General features: G+C 43.6%; 1 protein-coding gene across 1 annotated transcript in view; it reads right to left on the bottom strand.

Annotated features, from left to right (window-relative positions):
* Positions 1-786: 786 nt before the first annotated feature.
* MRPS27 (mitochondrial ribosomal protein S27) overlaps positions 787-23,661 on the bottom strand; it is a 133,576-nt gene continuing 110,701 nt past the window's right edge. Inside the window, exons 7-11 of the mRNA XM_036740984.1 lie at positions 22,733-22,848; positions 20,752-20,854; positions 13,648-13,790; positions 3,794-3,967; positions 787-1,098 (exon numbers count right to left, since the gene is read on the bottom strand). Coding sequence (XP_036596879.1) covers positions 859-1,098; positions 3,794-3,967; positions 13,648-13,790; positions 20,752-20,854; positions 22,733-22,848 — 776 coding nt within the window. The 3' untranslated portion in view covers positions 787-858. The remainder of the gene's footprint in view (positions 1,099-3,793; positions 3,968-13,647; positions 13,791-20,751; positions 20,855-22,732; positions 22,849-23,661) is intronic.

The following is a 23,661-nucleotide window of genomic DNA, read 5'->3' as shown; positions in this document are numbered from 1 at the left end:
TACAAAAGGTACAACAGTACACCTATGATTATAGGATCATAAGTTTATAGTACATAGTTGGTGCTTAATAAATGTTTATTGATTGACTGACTATAGCTGGGAGGACTCATAGGTCAACTAGTTCAGCCCTCTCATTTACAAATGAAGAAACTGAGGCCCAGAGAGGTCAGGTGATTTACCCAAGATCACACAGGTAGTCTGTGGCAGAGCCAAGATCTTGAATCCAAATCCCAAACGCTTTCCACTGGGCCAGGTAATTCTGGGGTTGGATAAGTAGCTAGTGACCTTCCTCTGTAACTCTCTGGTCTCTAAATCAATAGCATTGAATGGCAACTGAAGCCCTTGGAAATAGCTGAAAATCGAGGTTTTGGGAATAAACCGTTTTCTACTTTTTGAACGTTTCATTCTAAAAGTCATTGAGGGGAATTCCCATGCATGGAGACAAAGATCTCTTCCTGTGTGTGCGTGTGTGTGCATGTGTGTGCGTGCGTGCGTGCGTGCGTGCGTGTGTGTGTGTAAGGGGCTGGGGTAGTGTCACCTTGATATATGGAGAATGGGAAATGTTTATGTCACTAGCACAGCTCATAGGAAGCTCTTGGCATGGTGAATACAAGCACAGGGCATCAAGTAAGGAAGACCTGAGTTCAAATCTAGCTTCAGACACTTACTCGGTGTATAAACTTGTGCAATCTCTTTGGGCATAATATTGGTAAATTTAAGGAAAGATGAAGGCGGCTGGCGCTCTACAGACAGGTGCGTAGCAAATGCCATTTCCCTAGCTCGGTATTAATGATCGTGTGCACTCAAGTTTATTGTGGGAGAAATCAACAGCATGTCAGGGAGGTGGGAGGGGAGGGCCTAAGCAGATGCCCTGGCGGCTTTCCGGGCCTCCTGCTCTTGTCGGGCCTTTTCCCGGGTCGCCTTTTCCCTCTCGATGAGCTCCGCCTGCTCCTGCTCCCACTGCTTCAGCTTCTGCTCGTAGTTCTGGATGTCCTCCGACTCACAGGCCGGCAGCTTTTCTTGCACCAGCTGGGTGGTCAGGGTCAACAGGGCTTCTGTCTCCACTCTGCCCAGAGCCTGAAGCTTGGAGTATAACAACTGCTTTCAAAAAGGGGGAGGGTAAAAAGGAAGAAAAGTGGTGGGGGAGGGGGAAGAAACCAGATTAATTCACTTGAGAAATACCCATCTACCATTCTCAAGTCAAAGAGCTTTCTGTTGGGACTCTGCCAAATGGTCCTCCCAGCATGACATGGCCTGTTTTTTTTCCTTTCTTTGAGGCCAATGGTTTTGCTAAGATGGCCATACTTGATTTTTTCCTTTACAATCAAAAAACGTTAAGTGAAAACTGTGGGCCAGAGCCTAGCTGTGTGGTTTCTCTGGCTGGTCTCAAGGACAGAGAACAGACAGAACAGCCTATCTGTGCCTCCCCTTGTGACCGGCTTGGACCAGAGGGGGAGACCCTCCCAACAAAGCCCTCTAAACCTGTACAGAATGACAGAGGCGTCTGATAAACTGAGTTAGCCCAACCATGCCCTTCTCTTTAAACCAAGACTGAGATAAATGGCTGCCCTCTTCTGCCCCATTAGTGTTCCTTTCAACAGATGGAAATCATTTCTTGCTAATGGCATGTCAAACAGCTCCCATGAGTCCTTGCAGTTATTGTATGCTTCCTCCTTGCTACATTCCACTGCAGGCCTGATGCTTACTCTGAATCACTGTGCTTCCATCCTGATGAAAAATGGCCCTGAGTTCCTAGTGGAGTACCAGTGATGGAGCATGAAAAACATTAATACACACAAGTGTTTCAAGACGGAGAGCACTGCAGAGGGCCATTGGCCACCAGTTTAGCCACAAAAGCAATTTACTGGCTCAAGTAGTGAAGTTTCCAGGACAAGAGAGTGAGGATGGGGGCTGGTAGGGATCACAGCGCTGGGGGAATGTGACATTTAAGGACAGGGGTTCTAAGCCAAATATTTAAAAATCAGGGAGCTGGTATAATGAAAATAGGTAACAAACAGAAAAAAATGGAATCATACGCTGCCTCATCTCTCTGTCTAGCCTCCTTGGAATGGATTTTCATGAGAATTTGCATTTGTGAGAAAGCCTGAAAACTTACAGCGGGTACATGTTTCTATTCTCTGAACCCACCAATGACAGAGCGAGTAAGAGAAGGAGGAGGGGAACGATGGGAAGGAGTGGCTGTGGTAAATAAGAGCAGGGCTGATGCCAACCTGGCTGACAGAAAATGCTTAAAAGAAAAAACAAACCCCAAACTACAGGCAAAGTGGAGAAGAAAATACAAGTGTGAATTTGGTAGTTTTCTTCACATACCAAGTCACCAGGAGGAAAACAGGGATTAAATATTACAACTAGAAGTGGCATCACGGTTCACTTTGTCCCACCCCCTCATTTTGTGGACTAATAGACTGCAAGCTTCCTCAGGGCAGGGTGTGTTTTGCTTCTGTCTTTGTATCCTCAGGGTCCGGTGGTGTGGTTGAATGAAGTGAGGAAGCTGACAGCCAGGAGGGACAGATGACGGTGCACAGTCACACGGGTACTGAGAAGCAGACACTGCCTTCTCAGTTAAGCAACTTACCCAGGGTCACACACATCTAGTAAACAAGAGGCTGGATTTGAACTCCTGAAGATGAGCCTTCCTGACTCCAGGCCCAGCACTCTATCCCCTTGGCCACCTAGCTGCCCTATGAGCTATGTTATCTACTATTATTATCTCGTTTTATGCACAAACTATCTAACTGTATGGTCCTAGAAACTGCACGATAAGGTGAGTGCTCTTGTGGCGGTCAGAAGAAGTGATACAAGGACATTCTCAAGGTCTCTCCGAAAAACTTTGGAATTGATTGCTTGACATAGCAGACATTGGCATAGGACCACCCAGCATGGCGTGCCCTCATCAGAGAAGGGGCTGTGCTCCACGCACAACTGAAGCAGCTCAAAAGAAAAGTGAGATGTGCAAATGCAGAGAATTCACCCGAATGTTCACATGGCCTATTTATGCCTTCCGAGCTCAGCCACAGCTGGACACACTGTAACTGGACTCTAACAGAGGGATGTCTTTAACAAAGGACAACAACCAACCAACCAGAGCAAAAACTAAACAGCCAGACATTTTTGATGACATAGGAAACTTTCTATATATTAAGTTGATTATTTCTTTTACTCTGAGGTCAATACTTCAATGTTTAAAGTTTTGTATCTTTGGTTCTGTACAAGATATCTTGCACTTATCTCTTAGTCTTGACTTTTGATAATAGTTTGTTTTGCCCTTAAAAAAAAGAAACTGCATGATAGTCTCCAAGAGACTTCGCTAGTCACCTCAGGCCCCATATGCTGGTTGGGAGCACTCTCCAATGGCTTTTTGATGCTCTATCTAGGTATTAAGGATAATTAGTGACGACATCAAGAAATAACCACATCCTGTCTGCCTAAGTGTTGGTGAAGCTTTTTACAGCAGGTCAGAAAACATGCCAACCTCCTAGGGCATGGAATGTGTGGTTAATGATATACTGCCGACCCTGGCAAACCAAACTTGGACTTCTTAGTCTAAGCGGGGAAAAAGCACAGAGATTCCAAAAGACATGGTCTATTGCTTGTTCTAAGAATTTCTTGTAGGAAGCCACAGAAATGTAGTTCGATGTTGGTTTTAGGCATCTGATTGACAGTGACTATCTGGAGGATTGTATTGCCATGGATGAGAAGCACATCTGAGAGGCTGGGAGGAGAATAACTCAGCTTTGCAGGGGGCAGGGAGAAAGGAGGTAACAGCACTTGCCTTAAACCGGTCCAGGTATTTGGGCAGTTTGGACTGCTCACTCTCCTCTGGGTCTAACTGATCACTTGGTTCTGATTCCTGGGCCTTGACTTCAGATTCCTGAGTGCCTTCTGCAGGAGGCCCATCCGAAGGAGAAGTCAGCAGAGACGTCAGCACCGTCTCCAGCGCATCGAGCTGTGAAGCATAAAGATAAACAGTGAGTGTCTTCTCCCAGCTCTGAAAATGCTGTTTCAACGCCGGGCATCTTGAGGGGGGCCTGCTCCAGTGGGCAAGAAGAGTCAAGGCAGGCACAAGCAGGGCCGACGCATTGATGAGCTGCCTGGGGCGGGGAACGATGCTCTTGTCCAATCCTGGAGTACATAAATAGTCTGAGTTCACATAAGAAACACTTCATCAGATGATATGGCAAATTTAGTGCAATGCAAATATTTCAGAGCATCCAAATATTATACATCAAGCGGGTTATTTACATCTGACTTCACTCCTGGCCCCAACAAGAGGAAAGGCTGTGTCACCTGCTTTGTGGGCAATAAAATATCTTTCCTGTTCCTCTCAACCTCCTCCAACCTGGGCAGTGTAGGGAAAAGGGGGCAAGGAGAAAGGGGAGAAGAAGGAAAGCCTGAAGCTGCCATGATTGCGAGGACTAACTGCTACCCAAACCCTCCTTGTATGTGAGACAGGTTTAAGCCCACGGGATCAGAGTATAAAATCAGCCCAGTTGCAGGCTACCAGTGGTGGGGCATATATCGAAGGGGACTTAGCACTGGAAGACACCTTGGAAATGATGTCACCCAGCAGTTCGCAAAGTGGGGGTTCCTTCAGGGGGTCCAGGAGGTCAAAATTATGTAATACTAATACTAAGATGTTTTCATTTCTAATACGGTAAATACTGACAGATGGAATCCATGTAAACAAAAGCTCTTTAGTGGGGTGGAGGGGTCCTCAATAAATTTTTAAGAGTTGTAAAGGTGCCCTGAAACCAAAAAGTTTGAGAATGGCTGATCTAGTCCAAACGAATCATTTTATGGATAAGGTAATTTTACAGATGAGGTCCAGAGAGGTCAAGTGACTTCTAAGGTCACACAGGTTGAGTGCATTTCCATATATTTCAGAGATTGCATTAAGAATCTAAGAAAGCTTCTTTTTTGGCCCTCATGGACACTTTTGGTCAAAAGCAACATGGACCAATAGACGCCATGATCATTTGAGATTGGATGGTAACAATGTTCTCTGTTGCTAAGGGCAGTGTAGGCTACCTGCCCTGGATACCGATGAATCTGCCAGGGTTTCTGTCTGCCTCACAATGGAAGACAGCTCAGAAATATCGTGAGGCCTTTTATCACCAGTAATACATCAAACCAAAAACTCCATTGCAGTCCGAGTGAGTACAGAGAGCTGAATCACATTCCTATTAAGCCAAACAGACCCTAAAGAATCTAAATCAGACTTCCTTTGCAAGGGAACATTTCCCTGTCCTTTCATGGGCTTTATGGGCAATTTCAGGTCCTTGAATCGCCAACATTGACTAAAGCAAGGTTAAAACAGGAACACACACTTAGAAATACCTATCTTTTGGCTTTTGTGCATCATGATTATTCATGGCTGGTACAGTTGTACTAGGAGTGAATTCCCAGAGATCAAGGCAATGAGAAAATGAAAAGGTTTCATCAAGAATTTTACTTTCTGCCTTGGTCATGAAACAAACAGGTAGCTGTCCAGGACACTCCGCAATTGCTAAAAGCTGACTAAGACATTTTTTTCCTGGTGTCTGTACAATCCAGGTTAAATAAACTCATGCCTGAAACCCCAATCCAGGGGACAACACAAAACTTTGCTCCAGGGGATTCTACTGTATGTGTCTAAGCAAGATCCAATTCAGTACATACTCCTTTGGTTTCTCAAGGGTTAAGACTGAATACTGGCTTGGACAGAAATCAACCAATCAAACCAACACTTATTGTGTGCATTGAATAGGAGCTGGGGCTAATAGCAAAGGGAATAATGAAATGAGTTCCTGCCTAGAGGAACTTCCACTCTACTGGGGGAAGGGAGCGCTGTACAAAAACATTTGCTTGGAGTACCCAACTCCTCCTAATACCTTCTTTTATGAGGGTAGAAAATGGACTCTCGGCTCCCTTGACTTTGCATCTGCCTGGTTTCAACCACACAAGACAAGATATGCCCCGACCTGGTGTCACTCCTCTTTAATCTCCTGCCTCCTTTTTGTGTGTTGTCTCCCTCCATTAGACTGTAAGCTTTTTTTTTTTTTAATTTTTTTGAGGGGGGGAAGGCAGGGCAATTGGGGTTAAGTGACTTGCCCAAGGTCACACAGCTAGTAAGTGTATCAAGTGTCTGAGGCCAGATTTGAACTGAGGTCCTCCTGACTCCAGAGCTGGTGCTCTACTGCCTCAGACCTTAAGTTTCTTGAAGGCAGGGACTGTCTTTCTTTTCCTTAATTGTATCCCCAGCACTTAGCTCGGTGCCTGGCATATAGTAAGTGCTTAATAAATACTTATTGATTTGACAAGTCACTATGGATGTCACACATACATGCATGTGCCCCCTCCCCCTTCCAATATTATGCTCATAAGAGCAAAACATTCCCCTAGAGTGAAACAAATGCAAACACTCTATTGGAGCCTAAAGTGCTGGGCTAGAAACCAGAATAAAAGAACTCCAGCTTTGCCACTCTGCACAGCACGGCTGGAGGAAACCAACTCCCCTTTCTTACACTGTTTTTTTTTCTATTTATGAAACAACTGACAACACTGACCTAGTTTTCAGAGTATTGGGAAAAGTAATCAGAAAATGGCTGTAAAGAGCTCTGAACCTAACCTCAGAAGGAAGAAGCCATATAAACACAAGGGCTATTACTTGGAGGAATAAAACTCTCACTCCCACTGATAAGATGCTTCTTCTATTTCCAGCCTTTCCTAATAAAGGGACCCTTTATCTACTGAAATTTAGCAATCTTTACCCATCCAGAACATAACCAAGGAAGCAAAATTAAACAGTGATTATAATAATATCCCCCCTGAGCTAAGTCACAAAAGAGATGTTCCAAATCTCATACAGTTCATTAAAATTTAATGCCCTTTAATCAGGAGAATGCTCTTAGGCCTAGTCACTTAGATCTTATTTGCTCTTATTTTACAAACAACTTTAATAAGCTTGGTGATCATTTTCCAGACCAGGGTAAATTAGAAGCAGTGGATAAGGAGGGAGGAGGCAAGCCGATTTAGGTAAGGCATTCTGACCACACCACAGAGTGATAGCTGAAAGTAGAAGAGAAAGCGGAGAAAAACAAAAACCAAACCAAAAAAGGCATAATTAAAAAACACAGCAGCCTGGGCCAGGGGGAGGGTGTGTTTACGTGGTGCCAAATAATGGTATAAATATTTCACAGGCCCTTGAGGACATTACTATATTTCAGCATAGTCACAATAATATCTGATATTCATGCAAACACTGACTTATCTTTTAAAAACTGTTTTTAATTTGAAACTTAATGAACCCCAAATAAAATGGGCACTTCCATATACAAAGACTAAAAGAGGAGGATCGTACGTAAAGCTGCCGATCTCTACTGTGCCCAGCCAGCTTTTCTGTGATAACTCTGACTTATCAAGAAAAGTTACATGAAGAAAAGGCTAAATGTATATTCTTTTTCAGATGGTTGGGTTTGTAATACACTTTAGAAATGTTTCCATCCAAAATTGTTCAAGCCAAAAAAAGTTATTCAGAAATTTCTACCACCTAGAATGGCTTTTTCCCAGAAAGTTACTAACGGTTGAGCATTTACTCTTCAACTGTCACTAATTTTATAAAGGGGAGAGTCCCCCACTACTTTTCCTTCCTATCAATCGCTGCACAAGGTATTTGAGGATCTTCTTGGGGAGAGGGAGAGGAAGGGAAGCACTGTCGAAACGAGTGAGAAGTGGTACTCAGTTATCTGAGGTCGAATTATTCTGTCAGGATGTTAATAACGATGATGATGCTGATGCTAGCCAGCATTTACATACAGAGCTAAGGCAAAGCCCTACAACATTTGGTCCCCACAACAGGCCTGGAAGGTAGAAGTTACTGTTATGCCCATCACTATTATCCTTACTGAGAAGCAGCCGGGTGGTACAGTGGGTAGAGCGCTGGGCTTGGAGTCAGGGAGACCTGAGTTCAAATATGAGCTCAGACACTTATTAGCTGTGTGACCTTGGGCAAGTCACTTAACCTTTGTTTGCCTCAGTCTCTTCAGGTGTAAAATGGGCATAATAATAGCACCTACTAACCCCCGGGGTTGTAAGAATCAATAGGGCCTGGCCCATAGTAAGCGCTATGTAAATGTTAGCTATCATCATCGCTGCTGTTATTCTACAGTTGAGGGAACAGAATAAGAGAGGTCAAGTGACTTGCCTGGGGTCACACAGCTAATAAAATTTGAGGATGGATTTGAACTCAGGTCTCCCTGCCTCCAGGACAGTGTTCTCTCCACTGTCCAGCCTCATTAAACAGTTCCAGTGGCAGCTAATATTTCCAAGCCAGACGATCAAATATATTGTAACTTGCTCACAGCCTTATTAGACTCAACGTGTCATCTACTCTCGTACCAGAAAGGATCTGTGTTTGCGAATCCATGCCAAACAGACCAAGAAAAATCATAATTAGGTTAGCAAGTACGTAAGTTGTCCACCCGTAGCAAGATTTCACTCCATCGTAAGAGCTCGCTGAATACAGCTCAGATCAGAGAATCATAGAATCTCCACACTGGAAGGAAACTTGGGAGACCACACAATCTGAATAGGAATCTTTTCTGTAACATAATTGAGCCTCCACTGGAGCACCTCCAACGAGAGAGACAACTACCTCCTGACCTGGTCCATTCCACATCTGACCAGCTTTAATAAGAAGTTTCTCCTCTTATCGAGCTGAAAGATTTTGCTCCTAACTTTTGTCCTTTGGGGTCAGGCAGAATGAATCTAATCCCTTTGCTATCATAGGGCAGTCCTTCAATCTCCCTGCTCTGACACCCTCTCAGGGACCATAACGGCCTTTCCTTCTTCAAGCTAAATATGACTGGTTCCTTTAATCAATCTCCTTGTGGCATGGTATGTAGCCCTCTTGCCATACTTACCATTCTTCTCTGAATATTTTCTAACTAGGAAATGCACTTCCTGAAATGTGGCACCAAGAACTGAAGACAAATGCTCTAGATTTGGTCTGTCCAAGGAAGAGAATTCAGCAGGACTATTCCTCTCCTCATTCTGGATGCTCCATCTTTTGGGGATGGTGATGGTTTATATACTGTATTTATCCCTGCTTTATTCCCCATGTTACACATAAGCTCCTTGAAGCCAAAGAATATTCCTTTTTCCTTTGGTCTCTGCATCTTTAGTCCCAGTCAACACAGTGACTGGCACGTAGTAGACATTTAATGAATTCTTGTCAAATGATTGATCCTAAGGACTGAATTATCATATTTTACTTTGTTAAATTCAGTCCAGCTCCCCAACTTATCAAGATCTTTTTGGATTCCAATTCTGGTATCTATTATAGTATCTCTCAACTTTACGTCAACCACGTCTTCGATTTGGAAGCCATCTATGCCTTCACTGGAGTCAATATAAGAATGCTGCCTGGAGTGGGACAACCCAAAGAGCCTGGGGCCAGGCCTGTAGAGGTCACTCTTTGGGTTGATACCATTAGCTATCCATTAGCCATCACTCTGTAGGTCACGTGATCCCCAAGAGTTGCCAAATTCATTGAACTGTATTGTTATCCAGCCTACAGTTCTCCATTGTATCCACAAAGATATCAAATGTCTTGCTAAGTTTAGGAATACTTACATCCATGACATTCTTCTGATACTTTCTAGATTTCTTTTGACTCTTGTGTCTGTATTTCAGAATTCCTACTCAGCTCTGGCCTTTTCATCAGAATGCTTAAAGGTTCTCTATTACATTAAAGATTTATTTTTACCCCTTATAGGATTATACTCAGCTTTGCAGTATATGTTATTTTTGGTTGTGGGCCTATTTTTTTTTTTTTGCCATTTAGAATGCATTCCAAAATGCCCTCTCATTTATAGTAGAAGCTGCCAGACCCTATATGATCCTGACTGTGGTCGTTTGGTACTTGAACTGCTTTTTGATGGCTTGTATTATTTTTTTCTTTGATGCTGAACTGGGTTTTGGCTATGCTATTTCAGGGACTTTTCCTTTTGGGATTCCTTTCAGGGGTTAATTGGTGGATTCCTTCTATTTTCATTTTTTCTTCTGGTTCTTTTATATCTGGGTAGTTTTCATTAATGATTTATTGAAATATTGTGTTGGAATTTTTAAGATTTATTATGATTTTCAATGAGGCCAATGATTCTAAAACTATCTCTCTTTGGATATTTTCCAAGTCAATTAAAGAATATCAAAATAGACATTTTCTTCTATTTTTTCAGTCTTTTGATTTTGTTCCAATATTTCTTATTTCATGGAGTCACTGATTTCTGTTTGGTCTATTCTAGTTTTCAGGGAGTCTGTCGCTTTAATAAGATTTATCGGTTTCTCTTGTAAGCTTCTAAGCTTCCTTCCAATTCTTTCTTCCAGGACTTTAACACTTGCCACTCCCCCCATCCCAACCCTTTACATTTTTTTTGCTTCTTGCTTCACTTCTTCTACGTACTCATGTGGTCTTTGGGGAAAATCATTTTGCCCCCTTTGAGTCTCTGCTTGCAGTTGTTATAGAATTACAGTAATTTTTGATACTGGTTGTTATTTTTAAAATTTTACTTATCTTTCCTGAATTGGTCTTTAGTTCCTGAACTGAAAGTGTTTCAGGGTCAGCCTCTTCCCTCTGCGTGGTGTCACCCTAGGTCACCTGTGTTCTTGTGTTGACCTCCAACTCATGGGTCTCCAGATCCTTGAGGTTCAGAGTCTTGGAGGTCCATTCTAGCACCTAAGGTCAGGTTAGTTGGAAACCTGGAGTCCCTGGGCCTTTGCCCTCCTGGTCTGAATGCTATAGCATTGACCGCTGTTATTGTTTGTAGATGCTGCTAACGAGTACATCCAAAGTCCCCACCCTGAAGTTTTCTTAGGGGAGCACTCCACTCTTGCTGCCTCTAGACACAGAGCATTCCAGGCTTCGTGCATATCCTTGGAAGTCTCTGGCCCTGCTCAGAAGCCTCTCTGCACTGGTGGGTCCCCTTTCCTCTTGCCCCTTCACTTTTGAGTGACCACAGTTCTGGAGTAGCAGAAGTCCCTTGATAAAGTTTCTCACTGAATTTCTTGATCATTGTTTGGTCTGGTGAGAACTTAAGGGGTTTGCTGAAGCAGATATGTGAGAATGGGGTGGTCTGCCCTGCGTTGGAGCAGCTGTCTTGGCTGGAAACCTCAGGACCTGTTCTTGATGAAGTCCGGCTAGTGCTCAGCGATTACTATCTCCCTTCCTAAATATTCATGATTCACAATGGATTATTCATTTACGAACTTTTCTAAGACTTGAAGACAAGTTCCCCTCTTGTCTGTGCTGCTAACTCAGGTGACTTGGCCACCGTATTTCAGCTGCCTTTTCACTCTGTAACAACTCTCTACCATGATGCTCTCTTACCCCATTAGTGAGTTCTTTCTGGGGCCTCCATTTGGGGGATGGGCGCCTGCCAGTCATGTTTCATTCCTTCCTCTTTATCTATGCTGCTGCCTATGACTCGGCTACCTTCTCATCCTGGAACGTCCCTAACCCCTTTGGATCTTCTTACTGTGGAACATACATCCGTCTGTCATGTCAACCCCTCTACCACTGGTGAGTTCCTTTGGGGTCTGCATACTGAGGATGGGATTTGGCTGGCCATACTTCATTCCCTTCCTGGATGTGCTTCTGACTCTCTGGACTTGGCCACCGTGACTCCATGCAAGTACCTCCCATCATTTTTCAACTCCCTTTCTTTTGTTGTCTTTCTTTATTAGAATGTAAGCTGCTCAAGGGCAGGGACTGTCATTTTTTTTCTGCTTGTATTTGTATTCCCAGCACCTAGCACAGTAGTCAGTGGCATTTATTGAGTGCTGAATAAATGCTTGCTGCCATGACTAGTTTGCAGACTCTGCCTGCTTCTCTCACTTAGAAAATCAGGACGTGTGCTTTTCTCCAGCTTTGTGGCACCTTGCTTTTTGCTAGGCTCTTTCAAAGGTCAGCATCAAACTGACAGAGCCCAGCTGCCTGCACCAGCCACCTACTTGGCCAAGGTTCTTAGACAGTAAAAAACAGATAAAGTAGACCACTAGGTTTGTTCAGAACTGGACAGCAAGATGAATATATTTTCCTTAATCCAACCCAAATGGTTTTTGTTTAGGTCATTTATTTACTGAAAAGAGCCTATGGTCAAACTGAAAAGAACTTCATGTTTCCTTATATGGACTGAACACTGCAATTGTTACGGGGATGCTGTGACTACGCTGTGCCCCAAAACCCTCTTTAATCTCTCAAGGATGGTCAGAGGAGCAAAATACTTTTCTACGTGTGTCCTCAGTTTGCATTAAGACATAGGAATACAGGGGCAGAAAGGAGGCAGAGTGGATAGATGCTGGCCCTGGAGTCAGGAGGACCTGAGTTCAAATCTGACCTCAGACATTTACCTGCTGTGTGACCCTGGCCAAGTCACTTAACGCCAATCGTCCCCCTACACCCCATCCCCAAAAGGAAAAAAAAATGCAGGAATGTCTAAATAAACACGTGAGAATTAAATCACACCTTTCTTGGGCAAATCAGACAGGTGGTTAGAGAGACGTTATTTTTGCACTGATCTGCTGGTTACATTCAGGGTGGGTGGTGGTGGAAACTTTTCTTTCTAGCAGCTACACAGCTCTAAGTCAGGGGCTCTGAACCTTCTTTGTGTCCTGGACCCCTTCGGCAATCTGGTGAAGCCTACAAATTCCTTTTCAAGATAATATTTTTAAATGCATAAAATAAAATATAGAGCTTTACAAAGGAAACCAATTATACCGAAATATAGTTATAGAAAAACAAATTTCCAGACCCCATGTTAAGAGAGTTGTTGTTCAGTCTTTTTTAGCTGTGGCCAACTCTCCATGACCCCAGTTGGGGTTTTCTTGGCAAAGATACTAGAGTGTTTGCTGTTTCCTTTTCCATCTCATTTTACAGATGAGGCATTGAGGCAAACAGGGTTAAGAGACTTGCCCAGGGTCACACAGCTAGTAAGTGTCTGAGGCTGGATATGAACTCAGGAGGAGGAGTTTTGCTGATTCCAGGCCTGGCACTGTACCACCTAAGCTGCCTTATGTTAAGAGAAGCCCTGCTCTAATGGATCAATGCTAACTGAGTTTCTTACTGCCAGTGTCAAATACTGAAAATGGATCCATTATTTTGAGCATCTTGAGTACACCCATCTCACATGAAAACAAAGGAATGCAAATGAAGAGGCTACATTTTTCTCCCTCTTTTTTGGAGGCAAGGGAAGGGGAGATTAAGTGACTTGCCCAGGGTCACACAGCTAGTAAGTGTCTGAGGCTGGATTTGAATTCAGGTCCTCCTGACTCCAAGGCTGGTGCTCTATTCACTGTACCCCCACCTGCCTCAAAGAAGCAAAATATAAAGTCTTATTAAAAGGCTATCAAGAGAAGACCATGGGATCATAGAGTTGAAACTGGAAGGGGCTAGAGATGCCATCTAGTCCAACCTCCTCATTTGTCTGATGAGGAGCTGAGGCTCAAAATGGTTCAAATGACTTGCTCAGGGTCACTTGGCTAGTCTGTGTCAGACGCAGGATTTGAACCTGTCTCTCCCTGATTCCAAGGTCAACTCTATCTACTCTGCCACACTGCCTCTGGTGGGTGATCCAGAACGAGAAAACTTACAGCTTCTTTACACAGCTTCATGTCTCCTGGGGAAGATGCCACGTCCTCCATGACCTTGAGAGCTCTGTCCAGATACCCAGGAGTCCACATTAAAGGCATGTCCCGGAACACAGCCCGCAGCCCTTGGCGCAGTTCTACTTTTCCTGTTGTGTAAAAGAAATAAAAGAAATAAAGATGAGAGAGGCATGTTCACTGACCTCAGCTGTGCCTCCAAAAATCCTACCCATCCTTTGAAGCTCTGTGTGAATGCTGCCTCCATCAAGACTTCTAACTCTCAGGGCTGAGTCAAGGTGGTGGCTGGAAAGCAGGGACTTGCTTAAGCTCCCTACCCAGGTCCCTCCGAACACCTATAAAAATGGCTCTGAACAAATTCTAGAGCTGCAGAACCCATGAAATAGCAGAGGGAAGCAGGACTCCAGCCGAGGACAGCCTGGATGGTCACTGGGAAGGGTCTATAGCACAGAGCTGGGAGTGGAGCACAGCCCAGCCTGGGCCATGCCAGGACCAATCAGACTGGGAGCCAGGCGGAACAGGCCGTAGGGCCCTGAATCATTGAGCTGTGGCAGTTGCCAGACTCCTCAACCCATAAACGCCAAAGAAAACAGAGCTGATTAGTGGGAAAAGCTGCTGGGACACAGTGAAGGGAGTGCAAGGTCAGCCACCACCACGGGGCAGCGGAGGTAGTGCAGCTCTGAGGCTGCTTCCAGAGCTACAGCTGCAGTTGCTTCTAGCCCCAGGCCCACCTGGTGGGAGGAATTATGTGGTGGATTAGAGTGGGAGTACTCTGGCCTGCCTGGATCTGGGCCACAATCCTGGTTGGGGGTTCTTGGGGGAGAAGCACTGGTGTGGCAGAGCTTGGTGTGTAGAAGTAGCTCTGGAGTCTGGGGCAGCTAGGTAGCGCAGTGAGTAAAGCACCGGCCCTGGAGTCAGGAGGACCTGAGTTCAAATCTGGCCTCAGAGCCTTGACACATGTACTAGCTGTGTGACCTTGGGCAAGTCACTTAACCCCAATTGCCCTGTCCCCCCCTCCAAAAGTAGCTCTGAAAACAACAGCGCAGCCCCACAAGCTTGGGACAAAGTACTCTCTACTCTACAAGTAGTCGTACCCCAACAAAAAGCTCAAGGGTCAACTAGTTGGCTGGGAACATGAACAGGCAGCGAAAATGACCTCAGATTCAGTCTCAGACTTTGGAATCTTTCTTTGGTGACAAAAAGACTAAAACCTACAGCCAGAGGAAGTCAACAACGCCTGCATCACAAGCCTCCAAGAAAAATAGGAACTGGTCTCAGGCCATGGAAGAGCTCAAAAAGGATTTGGAAAAGCAAGTTAGAGAAGTAGAGGAAAAATTGGGAAGAGAAATGAGAAGGATGCGAGAAAACCATGAAAAACAAGTCAATGACTTGCTAAAGGAGACCCAAAAAAATACTGAAGAAAAGAACACATTAAAAAACAGACTAACTCAAATGACAGAAGAGCTCCAAAAAGCCAATGAGGAGAAGAATGCCTTGAAAGGCACAATTAGCCACATGGAAAAGGAGTTCCAAAAGACCACTGAAGAAAATACCACCTTAAAAATGAGATTGGAGCAGGTGGAAGATAGTGATTTTATCAGAAATCAAGATATTATAAAACAGAACCAAAGGAATGAAAAAATGGAAGACAATGTCAAATATCTCATTGGAAAAACCACTGACCTGGAAAATAGATCCAGGAGAGATCATTTAAAAATTATTGAACTACCTGAAAGCCATGATCAAAAAAAGAGCCTAAACATCATCTTTCAAGAAATTATCAAGGAGAACTGCCCTGATATTCTAGAGCCACAGGGCAAAATAGAAATTGAAAGAATCCACAGATCACCTCCTGAAAAAGATCCCAAAAAGAAAACTCCTAGGAATATTGTCGCCAAATTCCAGAGCTCCCAGATCAAGGAGAAAATACTACAAGCAGCCAGTAAGAAACAATTTGAGTATTGGGGAAACACAATCAGGATAATACAAGATCTAGCAGCTTCTACATTAAGGGATCAAAGGGCTTGGAATATGATATTCCAGAGGTCAAGGGAGCTAGGATTAAAACCAAGAATCACCTACCCAGCAAAACTGAGTATCATGCTCCAAGGCAAAATACAGACTTTCAATAAAATAGAGGACTTTCAAGCTTTCTCAGTGAAAAGACCAGAGCTGAATAGAAAATTTGACTTTCAAGCACAAGAATCAAGGGAAGCATGAAAAGGTAAACAAGAAAGAGAAATCATAAGGGACTTACTAAAGTTGAACTGTTTTGTTTACATTCCTACATGGAAAGATGATGTGTATGATTCATGAGACCTCAGTATTAGGGCAGCTAAAGGCAATATATGTATACACACACACACACACACACACACACACACACACACACACAGAGCACAGGGTGAGTTGAACATGAAGGGATGATTTCTAAAAAAAATAAAATCAAGTTAAGGGGTGAGACAGGAATATATTAAGAAAGGGAGAAAGTGAGAGATAGAATGGGGTAAATTATCTCACATAAAAGTGGCAAGAAAAAGCAGTTCTGTAGGAAGGAAAGAAGGGGCAAGTGAGGGGGGATGAGTGAATCTTGCTCTCATCAGATTTGACTTGAGGAGGGAATAACATACACACTCAATTGGGTATCTTACCCCACAGGAAAGCAAGAGGAAGGGGATAAAAAAGGGAGGATGGTAGAAGGGAGGGCAGAGAGGGGGAGGAGGTAATCAAAAGCAAACACTTTTGAAAAGGGACAGGGTCAAGGGAGAAAACTGAATAAAGGGGGACAGGATAGGAGGGAGCAAAATATAGTCAGTCTTTCACAATGTGAGCATCGTGGAAGGGTTTTGCATAATGATACATGTGTGACCTATGTTGAATTGCTTGCCTTCTTAGGGAGGGTGGGTGGGGAAGGAAGAGGGGAGAGAATTTAGAACTCAAAGTTTTAAAAGCAGATGTTCACAAAAAAAAAAAGTTGTTTTTGCATGCAACTGGAAAATAAGATACACAGGCAATGGGGCATAGAAATCTATCTCACTCTACAAGAAAGTAAGGGAAAAGGGGATGGGGGTGTGTGTGGGGTGACAGAAAGGAGGGCTGATTGGGGAATGGGGCAATCAGAATGTATGCCATCTTGGAGTGGGGGGGAGGGTAGAAATGGGGAGAAAATTTGTAATTCAAACTCTTGTGGAAATCAATGCTGAAAACTAAAAACATTAAATAAATAATAAAATATAAATTTTTTTTTAAAAAACTTCTAACTCTCCTCCCTATCATATCACTGATCTCCTCCTCCTCTGAACCTCCATGATACCTAGGCCACACTTTTCTTATGGTGCTTCCCATCTCCTGCCTTGTATTATAGTTACCTGTGTCCTCATCTTGTTGCCCCATTAGAGTCTAAACTTCTTTTTTTTAAATGTATTGATTTTTAGTTTTCAACATTTACTTTTATAAGATTTTGAATTCTAAATTTTCCCCTCTCCCCCTCCCCGTTCCCCATGTAGGCATGCAATTTGATATAGGCTATACATATACAATCACATTAAACATATTTCCACATTAGTCATGTTGCAAAAGAAGAATCAGAACAGGGCCTGGCGGTGTTGTATAGGGGAATGAGTGCTGGCTTTAGGAGTCAGAGACCTGAGTTCAAATTCTGCTTTGACATTTACTGTGTGACCTTGGGCAAGGCCCTTAACCCCTGGGACTCAGTTACCTCATGTGTAAAATGAGGGGGTTAGACTACGTGGCCTCTGAGGTCCTTTTTTGCTCTAGACCCATGATTCTCTAAGTGTAAAAGAGGACTTTTTTGTGTGTTTGTTTAGAGAACATTTCAGTTAAAGTGACTCCATGCCTTCCTCTGGGAACTCATGGCAGTGTACAACAGCATTCAATGACAGGAGATCATCCCTGCTCACCCACATCCCCCAGGCTGCAGGGAGAGGGTGCCTTTTTCCACCCTTGTGGAAAAACAAAAACAAAAACAAAACCCATTATCCTTTACCTTCCCCCTTCAAAAACAAAAGAATCATCCACTGGCTAAAGGCCAGAAACCCAGGTTCAAGTTCAGAGGGAGAGGAAGCCCTGTCGAGGCCAGTGTCCATGCTGATCCTTTGTCTTGGAAGAGAGACAGGGAATCTTTGGCTGAAAATGCAGCCTGGTGAGGGCTTGGAGGACCCGACAGTCGTAGGGTGACTTTGGAATCAAAAGGGAAGAGGGCCTTTGTCTCCGAAGGTCTCAGGGGGCTGTCAGTCCTTACATCACAGGGATCCATAGCCTCCCTTTGGACTTTCTTTTGGAAGAAGAGACATCTTATGTGATAAGGTGAGATGTGAGTGTTCTGGGAAAGGAGCGACACATCTTCACAAAGAGCTTTTCCTATGGAGCTGACTGCTCCTCCTGGGGTGGTGGCTGTTGTTCAGTCATTCAGTCTGACTCGTCCTGACCCTGTTTGGGATTTTCTTGGCAGAGATACTGGAGTGGTTTGCATTTCCTTCTCCAGATCATTTTACGGATGAGGAAACTGAGGTAACCAGGATTAAGTGACTTGCCCAGGGTCACACAGCTAGGAAGTATCTGAGGGCACATTTGAACTCAGGAAGATGAGTCTTCCAGACTCCAGGCGGGGCACTCTGTCCACTGAGCCAGGCGTCAATGCTAGGGTGCTGACGACCAAGTCAGACTGGGCTGGCCTGACTCAGTGCTAATCAGACAGTTTTGTTCGACAATTTACTAGAAAAGAACACTTGAGAAAACTACAGAAGGAAGTGCACATACAAAGCTCATCAGGCTGTGGCTAAATTTAGATCTGCCAGGTGTCTGGGGCTGGACAGCCACTGCCGCCGCAGCGTCTCTCACTCCTAGAGAGGCAGCTTCAATTGCTGTTGGCAAAGCTGCACGATGCATGGCATGGCAGTAAATAGCTTTTGATCAGACACCCACTGGTATCAAGAGATCAGGGACACTGCCCCAAGACAACGAAACACATTTTCTATGACCCAGTGGCTTCCTGAATAATCTATACCATGTAAAAGGTCTTGAATGCCAACCTGAGGGCAAAAGGGAAAATCATTACTTGAATCAATATCAGCAGCCTGGAGAGGGGAGAGTTTGGGGGGTGGGGGAGAACTATCCATGGAAAATTTGTTAAAAAAAAAACAAAACAACTTTGAGTCCTGTTTTGACAGAATCTAAAGTTCTTCTCTCTCCATCAAATTCCATCAGAATCAGGTACCAGATTATGCCACTACACATTGAACTCAGAAAGACCATGTTCAAAACAAGTCAAGCTGTAACACCTTGGATGTCTTTCTGAGAGCTCAAATTAGCACCAGGGGAAGCAGATGGGCTGGTGGCCCAAAGTACACATTTACTTAACTGGCTGTCTATTGGAGGCACCTACTGGGTTGGGTGGGAAGAACATGCCTGTTTCATCTTTTTTCAATCAGGATAAGGATATTTTAAAAATTACCAAAAGCCACAGATGCAGCGCCCTATTGTTCTGCCCCAAGGTCACGCCATCACAGTCATAGGACAAGTCAGAGTATCCCCAGTCAACTGGGCTACTTCTGCCTCAGAGGAAAGGTGCTATGTTACCATGGGAAGAGTGTAAGACTTGGAGTTAAGAGGGCCTGGGTTCAAATCCTGCTTCTTATACTTACTAGCTATGTGACCTGGGGAAGTTCTATAACTCCTCCCAGCCCCAATTCTCTCACCTGTAAAATGAGAATAGCAGCGGTGCCTACCCCCTAGCATGGCAGTGAGGTGCCGAGGAGAAAATGTTTGCAAAACGCTTTGCAAACCATTAGATTACGGTGAGCTACAGAGGGTTCTTACCCTCAAAATGTCTCTTCTCACATCTGAGTGCCAACTGAGACTAACTTGTTCTAATAACAATGACAGCGAGCATCTGCGCAGGGCTTTAGGGCTGGCAAAGCACCGTACACACCTCACGACAACCCTGTGAAGTAGGTGCTGCTATCGTCCCCACTTTACAGACAAGGAAACTATGTTTGAGAGTGGTTAAGTGACTTGTCCAGGGTCTCATAGCTACTAAGTTTCTGGGGTGGAATGTGAACTCAGGTCTTCCTGACTCTGAGTTCTGTGCCCTAACCACTGCTTCAGCTTGCTGTTTCATAAACAGAGACCATAAATTCTCAATTTTCTAGCTTTTCCTGAAGTATAGGTTCAAAGAAAATGGAATACATTTGTTAGTATTAGGAAGTATGATCATGGGCTAATTCTTAATATTTTAGAACATGCCATGAAATGTTGGGGCAGTTGGTGGAACTGTGGATAGAATGCTGGGCCTGGAGTCAGGAAGATTCATCTTCCTGAGGTCGAATCTGGCCTCAGACACTTACTAGCTGTGTGACCTTGGGCAAGTCACCTAACATTCTTTGACTCAGTTTCCTTATGTGTAAAATGACCTAGAGAAAAAAATGGCAAACAACTCCAGTATCTTTGCCAAGAAAACCGCAAATGAGGTCACAAAGGGTTGGATACAACTGAAAAAAAATGAACAGTAACGTGAAATATTAGGGCTGTGGGGGACTTCAGAATCCTTGATCTCAGTCACCCCTCTTTTTATAGATGAGGCAATAAGTCTTGAAAAGGTACAAGAAAAGTTTGTAAAACAAATTATTGCGTTGGTCAGGACTAGAACCCAGGTCCCTTGAACAAATCCAGGGTTCATCCTACAATTTCCTGACATTTAAGTTTCTAAGTGTTTGCTGGTCTGGTATGAATCTCAAGAGCTCAGCGACGGGGGTCACTTTTAAACAAAATAAGGAAAAAGGTTCTTCTCTTCATCAACCCGTTTATCACACCGACTCTTTCTGAAGACTTTAGGGCTGTCTGAGCTCCATCTCATTTGCCACTGTGGGTTTAGTACTGTTACATTTTAAATAACCTCTAGTTAGTTCTATAAAGACCTCAATCCTGTCGATAGCTTATTTCTGTCTGTGAGCAAACGTTCTACTGGAATTTCACTGGAGAACTGAATTCAAATGAGGTTATTAGAAAACCAGAAGAACAGTATTAACGACATATTAGGTAAAGCGAAAAGCACAGGTTATGAACACAACTCACCCAGAAGTGCACAGCCGTACAAGCGCGAACTCAAGTACACAGTGTTCTCCTGTTTGAGGCCCAGCAGCAACAAGGATGCTCCAAAATTTCTCTCCTCCTCCCACTGCAAGAAAGCAGAAGGGTAAATGCTATTGGTAAGCAATGTTGGCTTGAAATGCTGATGGCCTATTCTCTCTCCCTCCCTGCTTCTCTCTCCCCCTCTCTCCCTCTCTCTCTCTCTCTCTCTCTCTCTCTCTCTCTCTCTCTCTCTCTCTCTCACTCACACACACACACACACACACACACAGGTGTGAAGGAGCAAACAACTGAATTCTCACACAATTCAGTAAGCATGAGAATGTCTCTTCTTAATAGCTTGTTAAAATAAATCCAACCACTAGATTGCTTTTAAGGGGATATGTGCCTTTCAAAAACAAATTCAAACAAATTAGGCAGGGAAAAACATTTAGCAAAAGTTTCCTTCAGCCTCAGCCGAGAGTACAAAATTATAGTTGACTAAAACTGAAGCCACTCAAGAGAGGAGGAAATGAAGCAAAACATACAAACAGCATCTCTGTGTCAGCCACTGACTCCTAAGAGCGATAGTCAGGGGACTCGCTGGAGACACTGTGACACAGGGGATATGATATCAGACTCCCCAGGATGGCAAAGGTGTGATGTGATGTGGCTGGTGCGAAATCAGTTCACATGTAAGAATCTGGGCTAGCTGGATGAGCAGCAAAAGCCAGGAAACATAGCTAAACACGTTCTGATCCAGGGATGCTGTTCAACCATTAGGAATAAGGCAGAAGAATGAATAGTGCTCCTAGGCTGCAATTCTGGCCAGAGCAAGGAACTAAGGTTTCCAGTGTAAAAGAGTTCCAAAGCCCTTTCTCTATCCTTGTGCACCTCTGTCCTTTGAAAGATCTCAGTTTTATCCATGTGGACACATTCTCTGGCAATGCAGAAAGCAACCTTTTCATCCAGGCCTTACCTGTTTCATGATTAGCCCTGGCTAAAAACTGCAGGGTTTGGAGGTCAAACCATTTGGTGATGAGTCAGCTACACATTTAGCTAAGCTGGTTCTTAGGAGGATATACAATCCATCCTTGGTCCTGTAGCCGAAGCGTTACCCATTCACATGATCTACCAGAATTCACATTTCATAGTATGGCCTCTAAGAACCTAGTGTTGCTTCTACACCAACACCAGCATTTTGTAGATCTTTCAAATTCAGTTCCATATTGGTGTCATTTCTCATGCCTCTTCGATATTTGGAACAATTATTTCAAGAGGATAAAGCATCCCAAGTATATGGATTTGGAATAGATAATGTGATTAAGTCTTCCTAACTCATAAGCCATTTGGTTTTCAAAAACAAACCATGCCAAAAAAAAAAATAAGAGAGAAATTTGGCATTGACTTATAAATTGAGTGAGAAGTGAGCCTGGTGAGATTTTACCTTTAAAAATTTAGTTATTAAATGACCAAGTTTTGCATTAGGGCCTTTTTTTTTTCTTTTCCTGCTCTGAGTGCCAAGGTATGTCAGGAAAATAGAAGGTAAGAAAAAAAAATGGAATTTGAAAAACTAAGGCCTGCAACTAAATATTTAATTATGCAAGACTTTCTAAAACATCAATGACCCAGAGGTAATCTTAAACACCAATAACACCTTAACAAATGCTATTAACTGGTTATCTGCAACATCACGTCTTTTAAAGAGCTCAGCCCAGTTTTCTGACATTTGTAACCAACCTGTGTTAATTTTTACAATGTACAGAAGTGACAAGTATAAAGTACCATTCAAGCCCATTCAGTTTCCTAAAGTATCTAGTTTCCAATTACTGGAACCAGCAACAAAAGAAATCTGTTTTCTCTTTCCATCTTAATCTTCAGGATTTTTAGCCAAACACAAATGGTTTTCACTGTTTGCCACTCTGACTCTATCAGCATCCACGGTTTGGGTTTCTCAGGCTCACAGGATTTAATGAGAAACACTTACGCTGAATTCTGGCTTCTTTGCTAAACACTGGTACAAAACATAGAGGGAGAGCAGCTGGGTGGAGGGCGTGTCAAAGTCTTCCTGAAGCATGATCTGGAAAACCACTGCTAAAGCACCTGGTAAGGAGACCAAGGTAGGGCAACAGTTAATCAAACCTCAAGTAAGCCCACCAACTGGTAGTTATCAATGAGTCGGGCAACAAATATTTATTGAGCACTACTAAGTGCCAGGCATCGTGCTAAGTGCTGGGGACTAATCCCCAAATCCACCCTCGAATATCACCAAACCAAAAAAAAAACAAACAAAAAACCCCAAAACCAAAACCAAACAAACCCCAAACCAGTTCTTGCCCTAAGGGAACTTACCCTCCAATTATTCTATAATTTTAAGAAATAATTCTAATAATAGTTAGGTGCCATGGTGGATACAGTGCTGCACCTAGAGTCAGGAAGACCTGAGTTAAAATGTGGCCTTGGACACTGACTAGCTGTGTGACCCTGGGCAAGTCATTTAACCACGATCTGCCTCAGTTTCTTCACCTGCAAAATCAGGATAATAATAATATTAATAACTACTTATCGGGGTTGTTGTGAGTTCAAAATGAAATAGTATTTATACAGTATTTCATAAATCTTAAAGCACTGTACAACTAGTTATGACGATGATGAGGATAGCGATGATGAAAGGGTTTTGATGGAAGCAGCCTCAGACTCTGAGCTCAAGAGCCCTGGGGACAGCAGTGACCCCCAGACCATGAGCCTTCCAGAGCAGCTGCTGTAGTCGCTGTCCAGGGTAGCGACCACTATGGAGACAAAGCTTAGCAACTCAAGCTACAGTTGCTATAGGCTCCACTTTCTCCACAGCCGTCGTTCCTGGAGATTTAGAAAATAAAGTTCTTGACACCAAAGTCCTTGGCACTGTCAAAAGGT

The sequence above is a fragment of the Trichosurus vulpecula genome, chromosome 1 (genome assembly GCF_011100635.1).
Source record: "Trichosurus vulpecula isolate mTriVul1 chromosome 1, mTriVul1.pri, whole genome shotgun sequence".
NCBI classification, from domain to species: domain Eukaryota; kingdom Metazoa; phylum Chordata; class Mammalia; order Diprotodontia; family Phalangeridae; genus Trichosurus; species Trichosurus vulpecula.
This window is presented reverse-complemented; position numbering and strand designations above follow the sequence as displayed.